Source organism: Canis lupus, chromosome 13 (genome assembly GCF_048164855.1).
Source record: "Canis lupus baileyi chromosome 13, mCanLup2.hap1, whole genome shotgun sequence".
Taxonomy (NCBI): Eukaryota; Metazoa; Chordata; class Mammalia; order Carnivora; family Canidae; genus Canis; species Canis lupus.
Genome location: NC_132850.1, coordinates 31878056 through 31897830, shown reverse-complemented (window position 1 = coordinate 31897830; position 19775 = coordinate 31878056). Strand labels below are relative to the sequence as shown.

General features: G+C 37.8%; 1 protein-coding gene across 5 annotated transcripts in view; it reads left to right on the top strand.

Moving 5' to 3' along the window:
* The window catches only part of ATP2B1 (ATPase plasma membrane Ca2+ transporting 1), a 128474-nt gene that overhangs the window by 53539 nt on the left and 55160 nt on the right, over nucleotides 1-19775 (top strand). For all 5 annotated transcript variants that reach the window (XR_012005785.1, XM_072773034.1, XM_072773032.1 and 2 more), the window contains exon 2: nucleotides 5521-5945. Coding sequence is in view for 4 of the 5 variants with exons in the window: in XM_072773034.1 (XP_072629135.1) it covers nucleotides 5738-5945 (208 nt within the window). In the remaining variant the exon portion in view is untranslated. The remainder of the gene's footprint in view (nucleotides 1-5520; nucleotides 5946-19775) is intronic.

Below are 19775 nucleotides of genomic sequence, written 5' to 3'. Positions count from 1 at the left end.
CCTCTCTGTAGCTTTCTTCATTTCATTTCATTCTATTTCTGTCTTCAAGAGGCCATGAATACATCTGGTCCCTTTTCTACACTATAAAACTTCAAATGTTTGAAGTTTGCTATCACATTCCTCCCCTGGACTAAATTTTCTCTATTTCTTCAATGTACTGGTTTCCTGACTCCTAACATTCTCTTTATTATTAACTCTTTTACAGTATGCAGTTCATGGTGTTCATACCAGACCAATGCAGAGCCTAGTGGGCCTGTTATGTGTAATACAAATAAAAGTTGGTACCTTTCATTCATTTATCCATCTTTTTGCTAGATTAAGTCATCATGTTTTATCTGTATAGCAGAGCTTCTTTTATATTAGACTATCATCAGAATCCTCTTTTCCTCTAGGTTTAGAAATCTTTATTTAAGTTTTAAAAATTTATTTATTCATGAGAGACACATAGAGAGAGAGGCAGAGACATAGGCAGAGGGAGAATCAGGCTCCTTACTGGGAGCCCAACTTGGGATTGGATCCCTGACCCCAGAATCATGCTGTAAGCCCTGAACTGAAGGCAGGAGCCCAACCGCTGAGCCACTCAGGCGTCCGGAAATCTTAGTTTTTTTAAACATTCCTTATCTGAAATGGCTGGGCAGTCCTCATCTGAGAACAGGATTATTGTCTGCAAATATTCTTAACAATAGAAATCGCTGACATGTTTATGATTAACTGTGTGCCAAGCTAAGTTCAAATAGTTTTACATATATTAACACATTTAAAGAGGTGAGCACTGTATTTGTTTCTGTATTTTATGAATGAGCCGGCAGTATTACTGGTGTGTTTGTCCAAGGTGAAGCAGAGTAGTCTGTTACCCATCTTTATAGGTGTTAGGCTCCTGTCATTGTTGCCTAAGAACATACTCTCTTCGGGGGCCCAGTGGAAAGCACTTAGATCATGTTAACTAACATTAAGTTAGTGTATTTTGTAACAATTCATGTGTCCTCTCATTCCTACCTATCTGGATCCCAATTCTGTCATCTAACATTTGCTGGCTTACTTACCTTCAAGCTGTCTGCGGAGTAGAGAAACATCACTTCTCTGTTTGTAAATCACCAACAATGGTTTAGAAGTCAAGAATTAGGAACCTAGTAATGTCTTGCAGGTTGTTCCTCTTTGTTATAGTACACTTAGTTATGGAGGCATATATTTTGTATCTTGTCTGCAAGAATCTCATGTTACTATATAATATTTTTAGAGTGCTCAGTTTCATCCAGCTTCATATTTCATCCCATAACTTAACTATTGCCCTGTATTTCTTTGAGTTTTTCTGATAATGCAGCTTTTTGTGGTTATCATTGTTGAGTGTAGATAATCATTTCATGATCTACAAGTGTTTCTTTTGAAAGAAGGATTTGAAATTGTCATTAACAAAGCTGTCTCCTTGTGAGCTTCACTCATTACTTAGTAGGACCTCACAGGTTTTTTTGGTCTTCTTCAAAGGGCCCTGCTCATTCATAGTAAAGCTTATGTGTCAGTTGAAATCCATTTTACCCTCCTTTTTGAAGAATGTAACTTTTTGCCCAACTCCAGTCTTAAACTACCTCTTTCTTTTTTTTTGTAATCCCCCAAAGACTAGTAGTGGCTTGGCCAGAGATGCCATCTAGGGATTCAGGGATAAGTTCTGTAGACCAGGAGGCCTCCATAGAGTAGCAATGTGTTTTCTTTAAAATACCCCCTCTCCCAGCCTCTGCTTTGGGGGCCTCTGCATCCTCATAGTAGTTTCTTCTTTAACTTTTCAAATGGAAGATCAGAATCTGTTAGGCAACACAAAGAAGCAAAAACAGATCTTCTACTTTCTGTTATATCTCAGTTCCAAATAGTGTGTCCCCATCTTGATTGTCATTTTGTAACAAACAAACAAAAAACAAAACTTTTTTAAAGTCCTAAGCATTTTTGTGAATTTGCTACTTCAGTGGATGGAGGGGTGAAAGTAGAAAGGAAACTTGTAAAAGAGGCTATAGACAATCTAGAAATACAGAACCAGCCTGCTGTATAACTTGTACGTAATTGTAAATTCAACTAGTCCACTTTTGGAAAGTGGCTCGTTTGCATTTGGTGCTTTTGCTTTGATTTCTCTTTCTTTAAACAGTGGGAGAACTGGACATAATTGATAATCATGTACTTAAAAAGCTGTTGCAAAGTGGTAGAAACCTCAACCCCAGAAGGGAATTTATTGATAAATTACCAAGAAAATCAAAGAAAGGACAGACTTGACACTGACCAGCAGGCTCAAGTGATCCAGCAGTGACAGGCACATTTCTTGCCTCTCCTTTCCTCCCTCTGTCTCTCCTTCCCTTTTGGATCCATTCGCAGAGGCTTTCCACATCTCAGATTTAAATTCAGTAAGAAGAGGCAAGTCTCTGCCCCAGAGTCACAGCAGAAGCCTCCTTCCTGCCCTTTGCCCCTGTTGGGTCATACGCGCATTCATTCAACCCGGGGGCGGGGGGTGGGGGGGGTGGGGGGAGCTCGGGTTCATCGTGGCCGTGCATTCTTCATTCTTCAATCGGGGTTCATCGTGGCCCGAATGTTTGGATGTGGGAGGGAACCTCATAGGGACTACATTGAGAGTCAGGGAAGGGCAGATCCCTGAAGGAAAAGTGGGGACTAGTCCTGAAAAGTGGGGGAAAGGCTACTGCACTGGCAGATAACAGATATCCACTGTAATGTCTGAAGTCTGCTTTATTATATAAATTGGTACATTTGGTATTATTTGACTGTTTTTTGACCTGTGACAGTTTCTCTTTGAACCCAGGAAAACATGAAGACAAAGTAGAGGCATGGCTTTTGAGTCACAAATAGAAATTCAGATCCTAGCTCTATTTTTGTATCCATATTGTCGAGAAAAAGAGAACCCAGGAACACCCATTTCTCCTGCTTGCATTCTGTCTGGAGAAAAGACAACGATTGGCAGAGAAGAATAAAAATATTAGTTTTAATATTGACAGAAGCTGAAATGGAGGATTTGATTTTTGTGCAACAAAAATGAAGCTCTGCACTCAAACCTAAAACACATCAGTTATTTACCCCACCCAGATGCTTTGAACAGTAGCAGGTTTTTTTTTAACCTGGGGATCTGCCCCTACCCTAATAACTCAGACCAGAATGTATGAGTTTTTGCAGAAATCTGGCTCCCAAAAGAAGGCACAAAGATGAAGAGATTACATATGTCAGTTCTTGGAAAATCTGCCAGGTAACTTATTTTACCTCAGTGGTAATTGATGGGATAGGAAGCTACCACTGAGGAAGGTCCTCTTTTTGGAAGAAACCAGAGACTGATAACATGCATGCCCTCAACACACAGATTTAGTTAGGAATCTTATTTTATCTCTTCAACAAATAACTTATTTTAAGGTTGGTGTGATATTCAGATGCCAGCAAATTTTGAGTGTGGAAACTCAAGGAGATAATCAAATAATCACCCTCTCTAGTCTTTGGAGTTGGGTTATTATAATAATTGATGTGTGAGTAGGAGGGAACCCACTTTGCCTCGGAGATGAATAAAATTGGTAATAATTGGGCAGGCAAGAAGGATTTGTGAAGTGGGAGGAAAAAGGCTATGAAAAAAAAAATGTCTCCTGGAATCTGTAGCTATCATATCCGTCCGTGCATATTTAACCCCAAGGCAAGGAATTTTTCCTCAACCACCTGGTATGAATTCGGAGTTTTTAGCCCATTTTCCTATCCACTGGTTCTCACAGTGTGCTCTCTGGACTGATAGCCCATGTCTCACCTGGGAATTTGTTAGAAAAGTAAATGATGGAGTACATCCTAATCCTCCTGAATCTAAACCCTGGAGGTGATTTTGATGCATATTGAAGTATGAGAACCACATACCATGATTTGCAAAATCCTCATAACAATTTAATACATGAAGATTAATTGCACTTGGCAGTATTCTTTACTAGTTCCCAATCATTGAATATTTTATTAAATATGGGGGAGAGAGGTATTTGGGGAAGAAGAGAGATTGAATAGGTAGAGTTTGGGCTTAAGTGCTAATAAATAGGTGTGAGCAGTAGGACTGTATTTTCACCCTCTAAGTTTAGGTATAGTGGCATGATGCCTGTTTCAAAAACTATATGTAGCAGCAAAATGCACACCTTTGGATAAAGCAGAAATTAGAATGAGAAAGAACATTGGGGGGTAGTGATTATAATTTGTGGAGGAGGCATTGGAAGATCAGAAAGACAGGTTATATAAAAGGGACTTTTTAAAATCTAACTTTTTATTTGAGAGAGAGAGAGCACGAGTGGGGTGAAAGGCCGTGGGAGTAGCAGACTCCCTGGATCCCAGACTACAGGATCAGGATCTGGGCTGAAGACTACTACCGCCCAACTGACTGAGCCACATGGGTGCCTAAAAGGAACTTTTCAAAGGAAGAATTAACTCAGTAACTGACTGAAGCTAAAGTGGATGGAATCAAAGATAACTGATGGTTTCAAGCCCAGGTGATTAGAATAGTGGTGATTGAGGAAGGGAATTCCCTGTTTAGGGAATAAGATGAATCCAGTGTTGGGCATGTTAACATTGGGGGGGATTAAAGGACATAGATGGAGACGAGTTGAACACTCATCTTTAGGTGACTTAGAGTACAAAGAGAACTTGAAAGAATTATAGGGAAAATTAAATTAATGCATCCATTTATTGGTTAAATACCAAATGTCTGCCATGGTTCTAGATTCCCAGGATATACGAATGGGCAAACCTGACAAATAAGGGAACAGGGTAATTTTAGGTAATACTAAAGGCCAGCAAAGAGAGAGTAATGATAAAGAGGGATAAGGGGTAGAGAATTTCTTGGGATAGCTGGTCTAGGGAAGATCTGAGGTGATACAGGACAGAAATCATGGTGGAAGATAGTTTTAGAAAGCCAAGAGGTTAGTGTTACAGGTGGTCAAGGAGAATTGCAGGCAGGCATATTGTTCATTGTGGTTTTTTGACCTTTGAGGGTCTATATTGTATGAAAGGTTTGGAGACAAGGGTCCATGTATTAGAAGGAACGTGGGTTTGGAGACATCCCAGCTCATCCTTTTTTTTTTTAAAAGGCACTTGTAAGCTCTGCAGAAACTCCTCACTTTCTCTAAAGCTTATTCTCAGTAGAGTAAGGAGTAATAACATCTCATGGGATTACATTGTGATGATTAAATGAGAATGAATTTAAAGAAATAGTGCTTGGAATGTAAGTGCTGAGTGATAACTATTAATAACAGTGACACTGAATGGAACATAAAATTCAGTCATGTGAAATGCTGTTTCATTTAATAATGGTAAGATGTAACATCTTGAAATACAATTTTATTTAGGAGTTATACTTTGATCTTTTGTCATGCAAAACACTAAGGCATGAGACTACAGTTAAAAATATTTTTATAGTTAAGTGATGTACTTTGATTAGCTACCAGATGATACTTAGAAAATATGCTTGCATGCATAATACTATGAGAGGGATTTTACTAACTTTTAAATATTTTCTTACAGATGTGTACATCTCATGATTGATCCGAAGAAACTAGTCATGGGCCAAAGGTCAAGATACTTCTCTGGGAAATGCTGTTGATGCTGCTCTACAAAGTCATACAATGAGTGTTTGGTTTAAGAAAGAATTTCATATTTAAAAGATTTTCATCTTGGAAATACATCAAGTGAAAATTAGAGTCTTTGGGAAACATTTTCCTCTTAATAAATTATACTTGTAATGGGCGACATGGCAAACAACTCACTTGCATATAGTGGAGTAAAAAACTCTTTGAAGGAAGCTAATCATGACGGAGACTTTGGAATCACGCTCGCAGAGCTGCGGGCTCTCATGGAGCTCAGGTCTACAGATGCATTACGAAAAATACAAGAAAGCTATGGAGACGTCTCTGGAATTTGCAGCAGGTTGAAAACATCTCCCAATGAAGGTAGGTTGTGTTATGTTTGTTTTTAGTTCTTTGTTATGGAGAGTATTATAAATTTGGCTCATGAATAAACCATAAACCTGTGTATATTGTCTTGGTTAGTATATGATTATGTCATAATTTTAGTGATATTAAAATGGATTAGCTATCAGATTGGTTCAATTAAAGTAACTTTAGATCAGGAAATAATATTACAAATTAATACTTATATTTTAGGTTGGTGGGAGGAAGTATTTTGTATTGTTGTACATATTGTTGCTGCTTGTTTACAATAACAAGATTGCTTTTCCACTGGAACTATAGAAGATGGAGCCAAGCTAGGTAGCCCCCCGGGGATTCAGTGGAAATTAAACCCTGCTCACTTATCCTTCATTTTATAAGGTAGTTTGAAATAGTTGTCACAGCCAGTGGATCACCAAGTTGTTTTTAACCTAAACTTTAATAATGAGTTCAGAAGGTCCTAAAGCAAATGGAGTAAATTAGATGCCATTTTTTTTATACCTAGCAGACATTTCCTTTGATTAAAACTAATTTTCAGCCTCAGAATTATGTTCAATTTCCCTGTGTTCAAAGAAGTCTTTGGTTTCATAATTCTCAATTTGCAGTAAGTTTCTTTTTGAGAAAAGAAAAAGTCATTATAACTTCATTGCATTATGGTCTTTGAAATGGTTTGAGATAGATGACCTTTTATACATTCATCATGTTGAATAGAAAATTACGGTTAGGAGGTTTCAGAAAGGCTTTTGCAAATTGCAAAGGAGGGAGGAGGATACATGATGATGAATGGTGATTTTAGTAAGGATGGGAAATCATTACTGTTAAAAGTTAAAGTATATTAGTACATATTCCAAAGCGAGTTCCAGAGAAATTATGCAGAAATGACTTTCTTTCCTTTTTTGTTTTAAGTTTATTTGTTTTTAAGTAATCTCCACCCAATGTGGGGCTTGAACCTACAACCCCACGATCAATAGTCACATTCTCTTCTGACTAAGCAAGCTTGGTGCCCCCAAAAATGTTTTAGTTTTTTTTTTTTTTTTTTTTTTTGGAACATCTCATGCCATGCCATACTACTTCTGATAAAATTTAAAATAATAACAAAAAGTTATTTCCAAAATTGTTACAGTTTTTAAAATCACATTAAAAATTCTTTAACTTGCTTATATATATAATTGTATTTGAATTCTTAATTGTTTTAATGGTAGGCAATTAATTTTTCTAAGGTGGCATAATCTTGAGGAAGCTTGTATCCATATCCAGATTTGTTGTTGCTGGCACTTACAAATGTTAACTCCTTTTATCCTCACAACAACCTTCCCCTTTTTTGCAGCCAAGGAATCCACAACACAAAAAGGTTAATCGGCTTACCCAGAGTCTCACAGCTCTTAAGTGCCTGAGTAGGGATTCAAACCTTCACATTCTAGCTACAGAGAACATGCTTTTAACCCCCATGTTGCACTGCCTGTTAACAAAAGTTCAGTTCATGCAACTGAGAATATGGAAAGAGAGGTACCTGTGTTCTGTCTTCACAGATAGTATTGCTTGTTGGCAGGAATTTCATGGTGAAAAGAAATGATCTATTAGTCTTTTTAAAACATGCCCTTGGGGATCCCTGGGTGGCTCAGCAGTTTAGCGCCCATGGAGCCTGCTTCTCCCTCTGCCTGTGTCTCTGCCTCTCTCTCCCTGTCTATCATGAATAAATAAATAAAATCTTTAAAAAAATAAAAGTGAAATAGAAGATAAAATATGCCCTGTTCTGGAAATGGTATTTGTGAGCTTCCCCATTTGGCCTGCTAATTCACTGCTTGTCTTCCAGCAGAGTAGCCCTTTAACTGGATTTGAAGGCTACTTTATATCTCCTGATCAATAGAAGTATTTTGAGCCAGATATGATTTTCATATTAAAAACTTTTCCATCTTTTACTCTTAAAAGAATTGGAAGTATAAATTTTGAGGTTAACTGAAATCAAGACTTATCATTTCATGTTTCATCTTTATCTATTAGAGCAAGCACCTATCTTAGAATCCTCAGAATCTGAAAGTATACTTTTACGACAGAATTACTTACTTGCAACATCCTAAATGTATGCAATTATCCCTGTGGTTTTTCCCCCCCATTATCTTCATTGTTTTCCTTTTTTTTTTTTTTTTCCTTCATTGTTTTCCTATATTGACTTCCTTATTCATTCCTAGCATAAATCCTATTTCTTGATCCTTTTATTTTTAAACTAGCTTTTGGTCGGTATCTATATTTTATATTGGGTGGTAGAAAAGACTGTCTAATAATGAGATTTCTAGAATGCATATCTCTATACTGTCCTGTTTATCATTCAGTAGTAATCCACGAAATAAAGAATGACAACGAATGCATGCCAATTGAAGACAGGTACCGAGTGATATTCTCTGTAAGAGTGTGGATGGCTTCATGGTCTTGTAAAGGGGCAGGAAAATAAGTAAGACTCTAGGCTTTTAAGTGGTAGTTGCTAAAATTAGGTGTAAGAGGAAAAAAAGCAAAGGGAATAAGAAAAGGAAACTGGTAGAAAGAAACAAAAGAGTTATGTAGTAGGAAACAGGGTAAAGTTAACAGTAATTGTCCCTGGCTGACTAATGTCTCCATAATGTTTCAGATGGCAGTTTATATTTGCACTCCTTGAAGTAACACTGTTAGTAATGGTGTGCTTTAACCAGGTCTTCATGATGTAATATAATAAAACTAACATTCACACATGGAAATAAATTTTAACTGTGTTAAAAAAAAAAAAAAAGTCAGCCCTTTGCCTGGCATGAATCATTGTTGACTTATAGCCTACCACAAGAATCCTCTGATACCCGGATGGGTATGCTTGGTTATACAAATTGGCACAGCGCTTTCAGGCACTCAGCAAGGAATCCCATCGCAATGATATGCAGCCATGTATATTTTAATATTTGTATAGAGTTACCAACGAGAGTCTTCTATTGAGAATCCTGCATGACCTTGTCCTAGAGATTTATTGCTGCTGTAATAGAGAATTATACACTTAATTTAATACCTGTTCAGGTTACTAGTTTTCATTGCTTATAAAATTTTTGAAGATAGTTGCAACACTACTTCTTCTAACTTTGTTGTTTACATATTATTTCTTAAACTTGTACCTGATGATAGAGTCTGAAGTAGCATAGCATTTAGAGTTTTTTCCTTTTTTTTTTTTTTTTTCAAATTTTATTTATTTACTCATGAGAGACACACAGAGGCAGAGACATAGGCAGAGGGAGAATCAGGCTCCCCCAGGGAACCTGATGTGGGACTTGATCCCAGGACCCTGGGATCATGCCCTGAGCCGGAGACAGACGCTCAACCACTGAGCCACCCAGGAGCACTGTACCTTAGAGTTTTTAGTTTGTTTTTTAAATACAATAGATATATTTCCTTTTTATTTTATTATTATTTATTTATTTATTTATTTTTAAAGATCTTATTTATTCATGAGAGAGACAGAGAGAGGCAGAGGGAGAAGCAGGTTCCCCGTGGGGAGCCTGATGTAGGACTCGATCCCAGGACCCCCAGGATCATGACCTGAGCCAAAGGCAGATGCTCAACCACTGAATCACCCAGGTGCCCCCATTTCCTTTTTATTTTTTTTAAGTTTATTTTAGTAATCTCTACACTCAAAGTGGGGTTCAAACTCATGACCCCAAGATCAAGAGTTGCATACTCTTCTGACTGAGCCCGCCAAGCCACCTGTATGTTCCCTTTTAAACTGTCCTGTTTTTCCCTATCTCCCTGTATGTTGCCTGTCACTTTCCTACTTAAAGCTGGCAGTGGTTTATCATTAGCCTTAAAATGAAATTCTGACCTCTCACTTAGGTTAACAAATCTTCTGGGGATCTCATCCCTGCTTGCATCTCTTGTTTCTTTCCCACTCTTCTCTTCAGTGTTTGAGGCATAGCAGGATTTTCAGTTTTCTTAAATATGATTGTGCCAAGGTCACTCTTGTTTTGAGTCTCTTATTATCTCTTCATCTAAGGTACTGTACTTCATCCTTCCTATGACTCTGTATCTCTTAATCACTTTTTTAAAATTAGGAACAAAGGTGCAGAGTAGCCGAGTGGGGTTCTTGGTGCTCCACTTACTTATTTTTATTTATTATAATTTTTTTAAGTAGCTCTGCACCCAGTGTGGGGCTTGAACTCATGACCGTGAAATCGAGTCTCATGCTCTACCAACTGAGCCAACCAGGCACCCTATCTCATAATCATTCTTAAGATCTCAAGTTAGATACCTTAGAATTTCCTCATCTACTCCCATCTCCCAAATTTTGGATTCCAGTTCCATTTGTATATTCTCATAATATCTCATCACCCCCATCATAATACTTAGCACACCGAGCCATGATTAACTGGTTACTTGTCAGCTTGCCCCACTAAACTATGAGTTTCTTGAGGGCAAGGGCCAGAGAAAGGCACACTGACTCATTTCCCTTTGTATGCTTACTTAGTGCCCATCACAGCTCCTGAGCCATGGAAATGAATGTGAAAGTTTGACTTTAGACCAATGGTTCATAAATTGGGGTGTGGGGGGAATCTCCTTTGAAATTGAGACTATAGTTTTTTTCCCAATAAGAATGCACATAAATATAAATTTTCACATGCTTTCTAGGTCTATAAGTTTTCCTGAAGCCTTCATTGAGGGAAGTCAGAGTGGCTGCTACCACCACCTCTCTCTTTCTCTCTCTCTCTCTCTCTCACACACACACACACACACACACACACACGCAGACATATGTACGGAACTGGATAAGGCTGTAGTATTTGCTGTGTAGTAGCCATGATTTTCAGTTGAGCTCTCCTTCCAACATTCCAGTATTTTCCCCTCTTCATTTCCCAAATTGAGACATTATTTTATTAGTCACAGCAGTTGTGCTACGTTTTCTTAGAAAACGTCAAGCTATTGATAAAATTTTGAATTTTATGTCTTTTTCAAATATTATAGACAATACTCTTGAGCCATTATCTATTCATAGAATGAAAATAGGCTCCCTGCCTATTTCCCCCCTTACTTAGCACAATGGTGAATCCAGACCCCAAAAGCACATAATTCGGAGACTGCCAACCTTTTAAATAAATGGTAATTTAGTTAAACAAAGATAAGTCTATTTGAGAGTAGCAGGGGAATTGCAACTCAGAAAAAACAAACTATAGCAAACCATCGGACAAGTCTGAGGAGGCAGAGTAGGGGAGGGTAGCGTTATTAAGTTCTGGGAGAAAATTGAGAAGGATTGTTTTAAACATAACTTCTTCAGAGAAGAACAGGAGTTCGAGGTTGTGGTGGTTTCTCACTGGCTCGAAGTGGTGGACAGTTTGTTGTTACTGAGGCATGTGGAAATCTTCCTCCTTCCTGCTGGTCATGTAAGTTGAGAAGAGTGCTACGTGCATGAGAACTCTCCCTTCATGGCTTCCGGACGACATTTTAAATTAGATTTCCTTGATTCATTTTCATGTTTCCCGCATTTGATTAAGATCTTTCTCAGAAAGCATCGCTGATTAAGTATCAAGTTGTTCTTTTTGATTGCAGTATTTTTGTCTATTTGTGTCTTTTGGTGCTTGGAAGGATCTTTCCCAGGAGTCGTGTCCCATATAGGGATGGGCGAGTGGGGACTTCAGTAGCAAATGGAAACCATGGAGGCCACGTTTGAGTAACGGGGAAGATAGAAGGAGAGGCTCTCAGGCATTTCCCATTCATAAATTCATATCTTGTCAAGTTTGTAAACATTGGATCATCTCAAAGACTTGTGCTAGCATTCTTTTTGCCACATTATTTTCATGGCCTTCAGAAATAGCAGGAAAGACTGAACTCAGAAAGTTCTCATTTGTCATTGTCTCATATATTTCTCATTGTCGCCAGAGCTTGGAAATCTCCTTTGGTCCTGCTGTCGCCACCAAATCTCCTAGTGCTGACTAGGAAATTCCAGGTTGGCTGGTCATCTTGCTTTTTAAGCCAAGTGGGTTGCTCAATGATCTTATGTAACTGAGTTTTAACTTCCCCAGAAGTGATAATCCAGGTGCAGCAGGTGGTATTGGCCACAGAGCAGACCCCTCCTTGCTCAGCTAAAAGATAATCAAAGACTGTCCTATTATCAACTTTATCCAGAGACTCTTAAGGTTCTGTTCTGAGAAGCTATTTTCTTGGCTACTGATTCTGCAATATCTCCAAGAGTTACAGAGAGATTTCTAATCATATTGTTTACATTTACTCCTAACCAGGCAACTATGGCCTTGCTAAAGGAAATGAATTCTGAATTCTGAATCCTGAATCCTGAAAGCCTCCTGCTAGGTCCTTCTAACTTGATGGTGTAAATACTGGGAATTTGATCAAAGATGGTGCCTTGGTTGGTTTGTGGAAAATTAGGAGTGTGGTCAGATAACTTAAGAGGACTTCACCTTGCTATGCACCAGTTATTGAAGCATTTATAGGCCCAGAGAGAATGATAACCAGCACAGACCACTCTCATGAAGGTGGCATCATAGTTGATAATGATTAATAGTGAAGAGTTTTTCACGATAAATCCAACAGTGTGAAAGGTGAACCCTTCCTTAGCAGTGGCCTTGGAGAAATAGATGAAAGTTTGAAGTCTTGATTCTTCGGCATCAGGGGAGTAAGTGGTCAACCTTTTTATGTCAGCTACTTCTTTTTCTTTCCTTTTTTTTTTTTTTTTAAAGATTTATTTATTTATTTGTGATAGAGAGAGAGAGGCAGAGACTCAGGCAAAGGGAGAAGCAGGCTCCACGCAGGGAGCCTGATGTGGGACTCCATCCTGGGTCTCCAGGGTCATGCTCTGGGCCGAAGGCAGGCACTAAACCACTGAACCACCCAGGAATCCCCTAGCTACTTCTTTTTCTAATCAGTTTGATTTAGAGGTCTCCAGTGTCTGTGTGGGATCAGATAGAACCTTCTTCATTTGTGAGATACATATTCAAGGTTTAACTCTCTGGAGTTTGGCCGCTATCTGGGTAGTGAGGAGGACCTGGTATAATATAGTCTCTTCCACGTATATTCATGGACAGTCTTTGTTCATACTCTGATTGCAAATCAAAAGTGTGAGAGAAAATTGGAAATGTTACTTTGGAAAGTTGTATCCAGGTTTTTGAAGAAACTAGAATTCGGAATCCAGTCCATTTTACAAGTATGTAAAAGAAACTCAATGACAATTAACAGGATTAGAATTTAATATAGACAAAAAAGTAAACATAATTTCTTCTCTGTGCAAGTACCCCCTTTTTATAATAAAACTATTTCTTTGCATTAAACTTTGCCTGATTATTTACATTAGTGCAGCAAAAATAGTGATTAGCCATCTAAGCTCTTTTTAAGATGACTTTGCTGGAATTTTGTAAGCAAAGTACCAGATTGACTTTTCTTTCAAAGAACTTTATTGGCTCTCTAAAGTCAAACTTCGTTCCTAAAACTCTCTGACTTTATCTGAATCTATGCATATTTCTCGAATATGATGTTCCAGTCAAAGCTTTGGTAATATGACCAATGTTTTTCAGTCCTGATACAAGGAGAACAGATTCTTACTGAATTTATGCAGATAGTTGGCATGAAGATAAAAATACTCAACTAAGAGTTTCCGAATTCTGGAGGGATAATTTGGAGAGAAAAAAAGCAGGTATTTTATATTTATTGACAAAGATGCACATTACCAAATTGTTGATAGCTTAAGAGAGAAAAGATTTCCTAAAATTCGAAGAAGGAAAACATTAGAGAACCAATAATGTTTTAAACAAGAAGTCATAAAAATTATGATCATCATCGTCAGTTCATTCAGTCTCATGTTTTTAATTCTTGTTCTGCTTGAATTCAGTTTGCCACTGAATTCTGAAAATTCAGAATTCTGAGAAGTTCTGAAAATTCTTACCCAGTTCAGTTTTATTATCATAAACTTATCAGAGAACTTTCCCTTTCTGAATCTCTTTGAAGGTGAAGTACTGTTGCAGGAACACTTGTAAAAGCCTCAGAGTAGAACAGTAAATGTCTGTAAATGACTAAAAGATTTAAAAATGGCCATGGCTAACGACCTGTTGGGGGTTCATTATAAGGCAATCGACAAGGAAATTTGGTTATTTTTGTGACATACGCTTTAAGGTAGTAGCTAGAATTTTAAGTGTTGACGTGATATAAGGACATATGAGGTCTTTAGACATTTCATGTTATTTTTGCTTACATTAATAACATATTTCCACACAAATATATTCTAAGAAGCTTTAACATCACCTATTTGACAATACTTCCCATATAATTTAACATACCAAATAAGTCTAATTAGTTTCACATCTCCCTCTTTTTTAAAAAATTTTTTTAAAATTTTTATTTATTTAGGATAGTCACAGAGAGAGAGAGAGGCAGAGACATAGGCAGAGGGAGAAGCAGGCTCCATGCACCGGGAGCCCGACGTGGGATTTGATCCCGGGTCTCCAGGATCGCTCCCTGGGCCAAAGGCAGGTGCTAAACCGCTGTGCCACCCAGGTATCCCACATCTCCCTCTTTATAAGGAGAACAAATCCTTTGATATATTCCAGGGGCCCTTTGTAAAAAAGTTAGTGCAAAGTGGCCAACATACTTCTTTTAGAATTGATTTTTGGGAAGTTTGTCAAAGATATCGAAAGGTTTGAACACTTAGGTTGATAGGTCACTCTGAAACAATACTTAGGTATTGATTTAACCAGAGTGACAAAGACTTTGCAGGAAAATACAGAAAGGGTAAATAGTTGTAAAAAGCCTTAGCTTCAGGATGCCTGGGTGGCTTAGCATTGAGCTTTTGCCTTCAGTTCAGGGGATGATCCCAGAGTCCCAGGATGGAGTCCCGCACTGGGTTCCCCTTGGGGAGCCTGCTTCTTCCTTTGCCTATGTCTCTGTCTCTCTTCCTGTGTCTCTCTCTCATGAATAAATAAATCTTAAAAAAAAAAAAAAAAAAAGCCTTAGCTGATTTAATCGAAGACCCGATGAGGGCAAAACACAGTCATTTTTTTTTCTAGGCAGATTACATTAAAAGTAAAGAAAAACTTTTTTTTTTTTTTTTACAATATCTTATTAAGAGCAGATCAATAATGTAAGAAAACATTGTTCTTTTATCAGAAAAAAAATTCTAATTTTATACCGCTGTACTTTTGATAATAAAGCTCATTTAAAAAAAAAAGATTTGAGAGAGAGCCAGCACAAGCGGAGGGGAGGAGCAGAGGGAGAGAGATAAGCAGATTCTGTGATGAATTGGGGTGGGGGGAAGGTGATGACATGTAGGCCTCAATCCCAGGACCCTGCGGTCATGACCTGTGTGTCAAAGTCAGATGCTTAACTCACTGAGCCACCTAGGTGCCCCATACTAAACCTTTTTTTTTTTTTTAAGATTTTATTTATTTGAGAGAGATGAGGGAGCATAGAGAGGGAGTGAGGGGAGAAATAGACTATCTGCTGAGCAGAGAACCCCATGTGGGGCTCTATCTTAGGACTGTTAGATCATGACTTGAGCTGAAGGCAGATGCTTAACCAACTGAGCCACCCTAAAACTGATTTTAAATTAATTTACTTTAATCTTAACCAGCTTGACTACACATCAAAATCTCCATTCAAAGATTCCTTTTCCAAAAACCTACAACTTTTTTACATTCAGATTTTATACTTTTCCTCTTTTCAAATAACCACCTCTTTTCTCTTTTTAAATAACCAGCCTCACTTTATAACAAATTTTCCCTTGACAAAAGTGCAGGTCTATTTCTTTATACCTTCTTTACCAAAAGCCCACATCCAAATTTTGTTTTCATCTGGAGGTGTTTCCTTTATTATTTCTAGTAGCTTTAAGCACACATATTAATTAGAATTCTTAACCCTTAGCAACCTAAATAAGAAGTAAACAGTTGTGAACTGCCCTTTACATTACCATTCTGTGAATTGGCAGGCTTACACTTTTTTATGATTGTTAGAAACATTTGTTTCAGAGTATTTTTAAGCATAGCTAAACATGTTTATTAGACTCCTATCTTTAATTCTGTAAAATGAAGCAAAATATTATGTTCAGTAATATATGTTTCAGTGTTTTATCTTATTTGGAAATGATCTGTATCTTTAATGAATTTAGCTTAACTCATCACTTACTTTAACAAAACTTTAAGGTTTCAGGTTACCAAAAAATAGGGGGAAATTATTTGAAAAGTTCACTTAAAAACCTTTTTATCCTGCTTACATCTATTTAGTTTATTCATTCTTAACAGTTATGTTTAGATCACCCACAAAAGCTTCATGAGACATTAGACAAAGTCAACCATTTTTTCCAAGCTATTACTCATGTTGACAACTTTTATATCAGATATAACATGAATTTATTTGATTAGTAAAACTGGTAGAAGTTGTATCTCTACATTTAATGCTGGTAACTCTGAAGATGTGCCTGTTGTAGTGGAACCACGCTTAAGCTTAGCTAGCTTTTATTTGCCACAGATTATCCCAAATCATTCGAACCTGAAAAACATTTGAGTTACTTTCTATACATTTTTGAGAATTTCTAAGAACACTTAATTCACATTTGAGTCCATTAAGTAGAACTTCTACAAATTAATTGTAATACTACTGAAGGTAGAAAATGCTACATATATACAACATGAAAATACATGTATACAACACACATACAGACATGCTTAAATATAGACATAAACAGAGACCTCGTGGTTTCCACTTTACTCATGTATAAAAGTTGGACCTAAGTGTTCTGGTAGATGGAATAAGTTAAGGCAACCTACTCAGATGGCTAAAGCTAAGTTTTAAATGACCTTTCCCCCTTTTGTTTTTCTTCTGATAAGAATTACTTCCCTGGAGTTTGTACTTTAGCATTCACACCTCAGAGACACAAGGAGGAATGCAAAGTTACAAGCCTTTAAAGACTAATAGGGGAGGTTTGGGGATTGGTAAAAAGAAATGGGCAAACTTTGAATTGCCTCTATAGAGTTGCATTTCTAGTTTTACAGAGATTTGTTAAGATAAGGATAGTTGCTCTCAATTCCTCAAAGAATTGGGTTGTATCTGAAGTGATGTCATAGGTTGATGACCCATCCAGGATAATGTAATCCTCAATTAGCATAGGGGAGAGTGCCTTAACAAACATATCAGGCACTGACCAGTACCTCCACTCTTCTTTCCCTTTTTTCTTTTTTAAGATTCTATTTATTTGAGAGAGACAGGAATAACGAGAGAGAGAGAGAGAGAGAGAGAACGAGCGAGCGAGCAAGCAGGGAGGAGAAGGCTCCCCACTGAGCAGGAAGCCCAATGTGGGATGCCATCCCAGCACCTGGGGATCATGACCTGAGCCAAAGGCAGACACTTACCCGACTGAACCACTCAGTTGCCCCCAATTTTATTTTCTGCCTTTTTATGTATCCACTTATCTCTGGAGTTAATCCAATTATTAAAGTGTTAGATTTTCTCTGTTTAAGAAATTAAGAAATTATTTAACTAAGTCCTTAGTATGGCCTTTGACCAAGAAGTGAAAGATACCTGAAGAGAATTTGCCTGTAGCATCAAGTGGTCTTATTTAAAAGGGTAAATTGTTTAATAGTCTCATCAGAGTAGTAGAGAGGCAATTCAGGTGGAATATTACTAGAATGAGTACTCGAAGAAAGAGGGAGGCAGGCAGTATGAGTATTATGTCAATCTTAGAGCCTTTTGTTTTAGGTACCTCTTATATCTTCACTTTTTTATTAGCCTTTTACAAAAAGTCTTTCAGTGAAGCTATTTTGGAATTTTGAAGTTTGGAGGCTTCTGCATGCCAATAAAAATAAAAGTATCCCGTTCTTTATAATTTGATAGTCCTTGCTTTCAAGTTCACTACTTAAATGATCTTACTGAACTGGAACATTTCTCATAATAGCCATTGTGGTTCTAGGTTGTCTTTAGTAAGATTTTACCATTTTTTACAGATATTCACAGCTTCTGGAACCATAGTTTTTAGACATAAAATAGGCAGGTATGTCAGAAGGTGGCTTGCCTAACTTTTTGAACTTGAAGATCGATCCCATTATTCAAAATAAAAGTACAGAAAACAAAAGAATACTCACCAAGAAGGGTAATGCCTTCACAAAAGTAGACCCCAGATAAAATTGGAGAGCTGAACCAAAAGGAGGGAGCTTGAATCCGAATAGGAGACTCACTGAACTGAAACGAAGGAGACAACTCACAGAAATGAAGAGCTCAAGGGACTCAAGTGAGACCCACAAAACAGTTCTGAGTGTCATTAGTTCAGTAGAGGTTCAGCGCCTTCTCATCCCCCTTCTGACACCAGGTAATGTCTACCTTAAATGAAACAAATGGTAATTTAATTAAAGATGAGTTTATTTAAGAGTAATAGTGGCATTGCAATTAAGGAGAAGCAGACTATGGTGAACCAGAGGCAAGTCTGAAGAGACAGGGGAGGCTAGCTTTTATTAGGTTCTAGAGGAGATGGGGAGAGTTATTTTGAACATAACTTCATTGGAGAAGAGCAAGAGCTCGGGGTTGTGGCATTTTCTCATTGACTAGGAATGGTGGGCAGTTTGTTTTTACTGAGGCATGTGGAAATCTTCCTCCTTCCTGCTGGTCCTTTAAGTTGACATGAGTGCTACATGTATGAGAATTCTCCCTTTATGGCTCCCCAACTCCTTTTTATTTATTAACATTGATTTTTTAAAAAAGATTTTATTTATTTATTCATGAGAGACACAGGGAGAGGCAGAGACATAGGCAGAGGGAAAAGCAGGCTCCCTGCAGGGAGCCTGATGCAGGACTCAATCCCAGGACCGGGATCATGACCTGAGCCAAAGGCAGACACTCAACCATTGAGCCACTCAGATGCCCCCCAACTCTGTTTTAAATCAGGTTTTCTTTATTCATTCTTACAGCTGCTTGATGGTTTTTAAAAATATACTTTGTTTGTGAAGCTGACTGGGCCTAAGGAGATGAGTGCCACACATCCCTTTCACCTCGTTACCACTACACTACAATCAACTGAGCCAATGGGACTGGGTGGAAGATTTGTCGTTACCTTTATTCATAAGCTATACTTAATGATTTCATGTTATATCCACTTTATTTTTAAAACTAGGACCATGTAGTCTCATTACCAGTTTCACCCACTTAGCCATCCCCTTCCCCCAAGGACTGTTGTTTTCTGTTTCCTAACAGCAGAAGCCTCTTCTAGAACTTAGAGCAAGCAGGCTAACATATCCTGGATTCTGTTTCCCTTCTTCAAAGGCTTTGCTCTGGTGTTAGCCTGTGCATCTTGTGTTATCTTCTCTATTTAATTATTTCCACTGGCAAATTACTTGCCTTAATATCTTATCACTCATTTGGAAAAAAACCCAATGGGCTTTTTTTATGGGTTTTATTTACCTACTTTAATTCACTTTTACTGCTTTATTTTTTCTCTACTGCATCATACTCCTGGATGTTCCATAATCATAGTTTCCACTCACTTTCTAATTCTTAATTTTATCTTCAGTTCTTTCTAATCAGTTTCTTCACAACACTAAGCTTTTTCAAGGTTATCAGCCTCCGTCTAGTGAAAGGCAATTATCCATGCTCTGTCTTCATGCTACTCCTTTGTATAGTCATCCACATCATCGTCATCTTTTAAAAAAAAAAAAACAACCTTACTTTTCTAGGCTTCCATATAAATGAGCCTGTTTTCATATAAATGAGCCTGTTTGTGAGCCCCTCCTTACCCCCACCCATTTCTTTGGGTTGCCTTGGCTTTTCTTCCCCTATCTGACCTTCAAATGTTGAGAGAGTTCCAAGGCTCTGTCCTCAGCCCTCCTCCCTTGTCTGGCAGTTCTCATT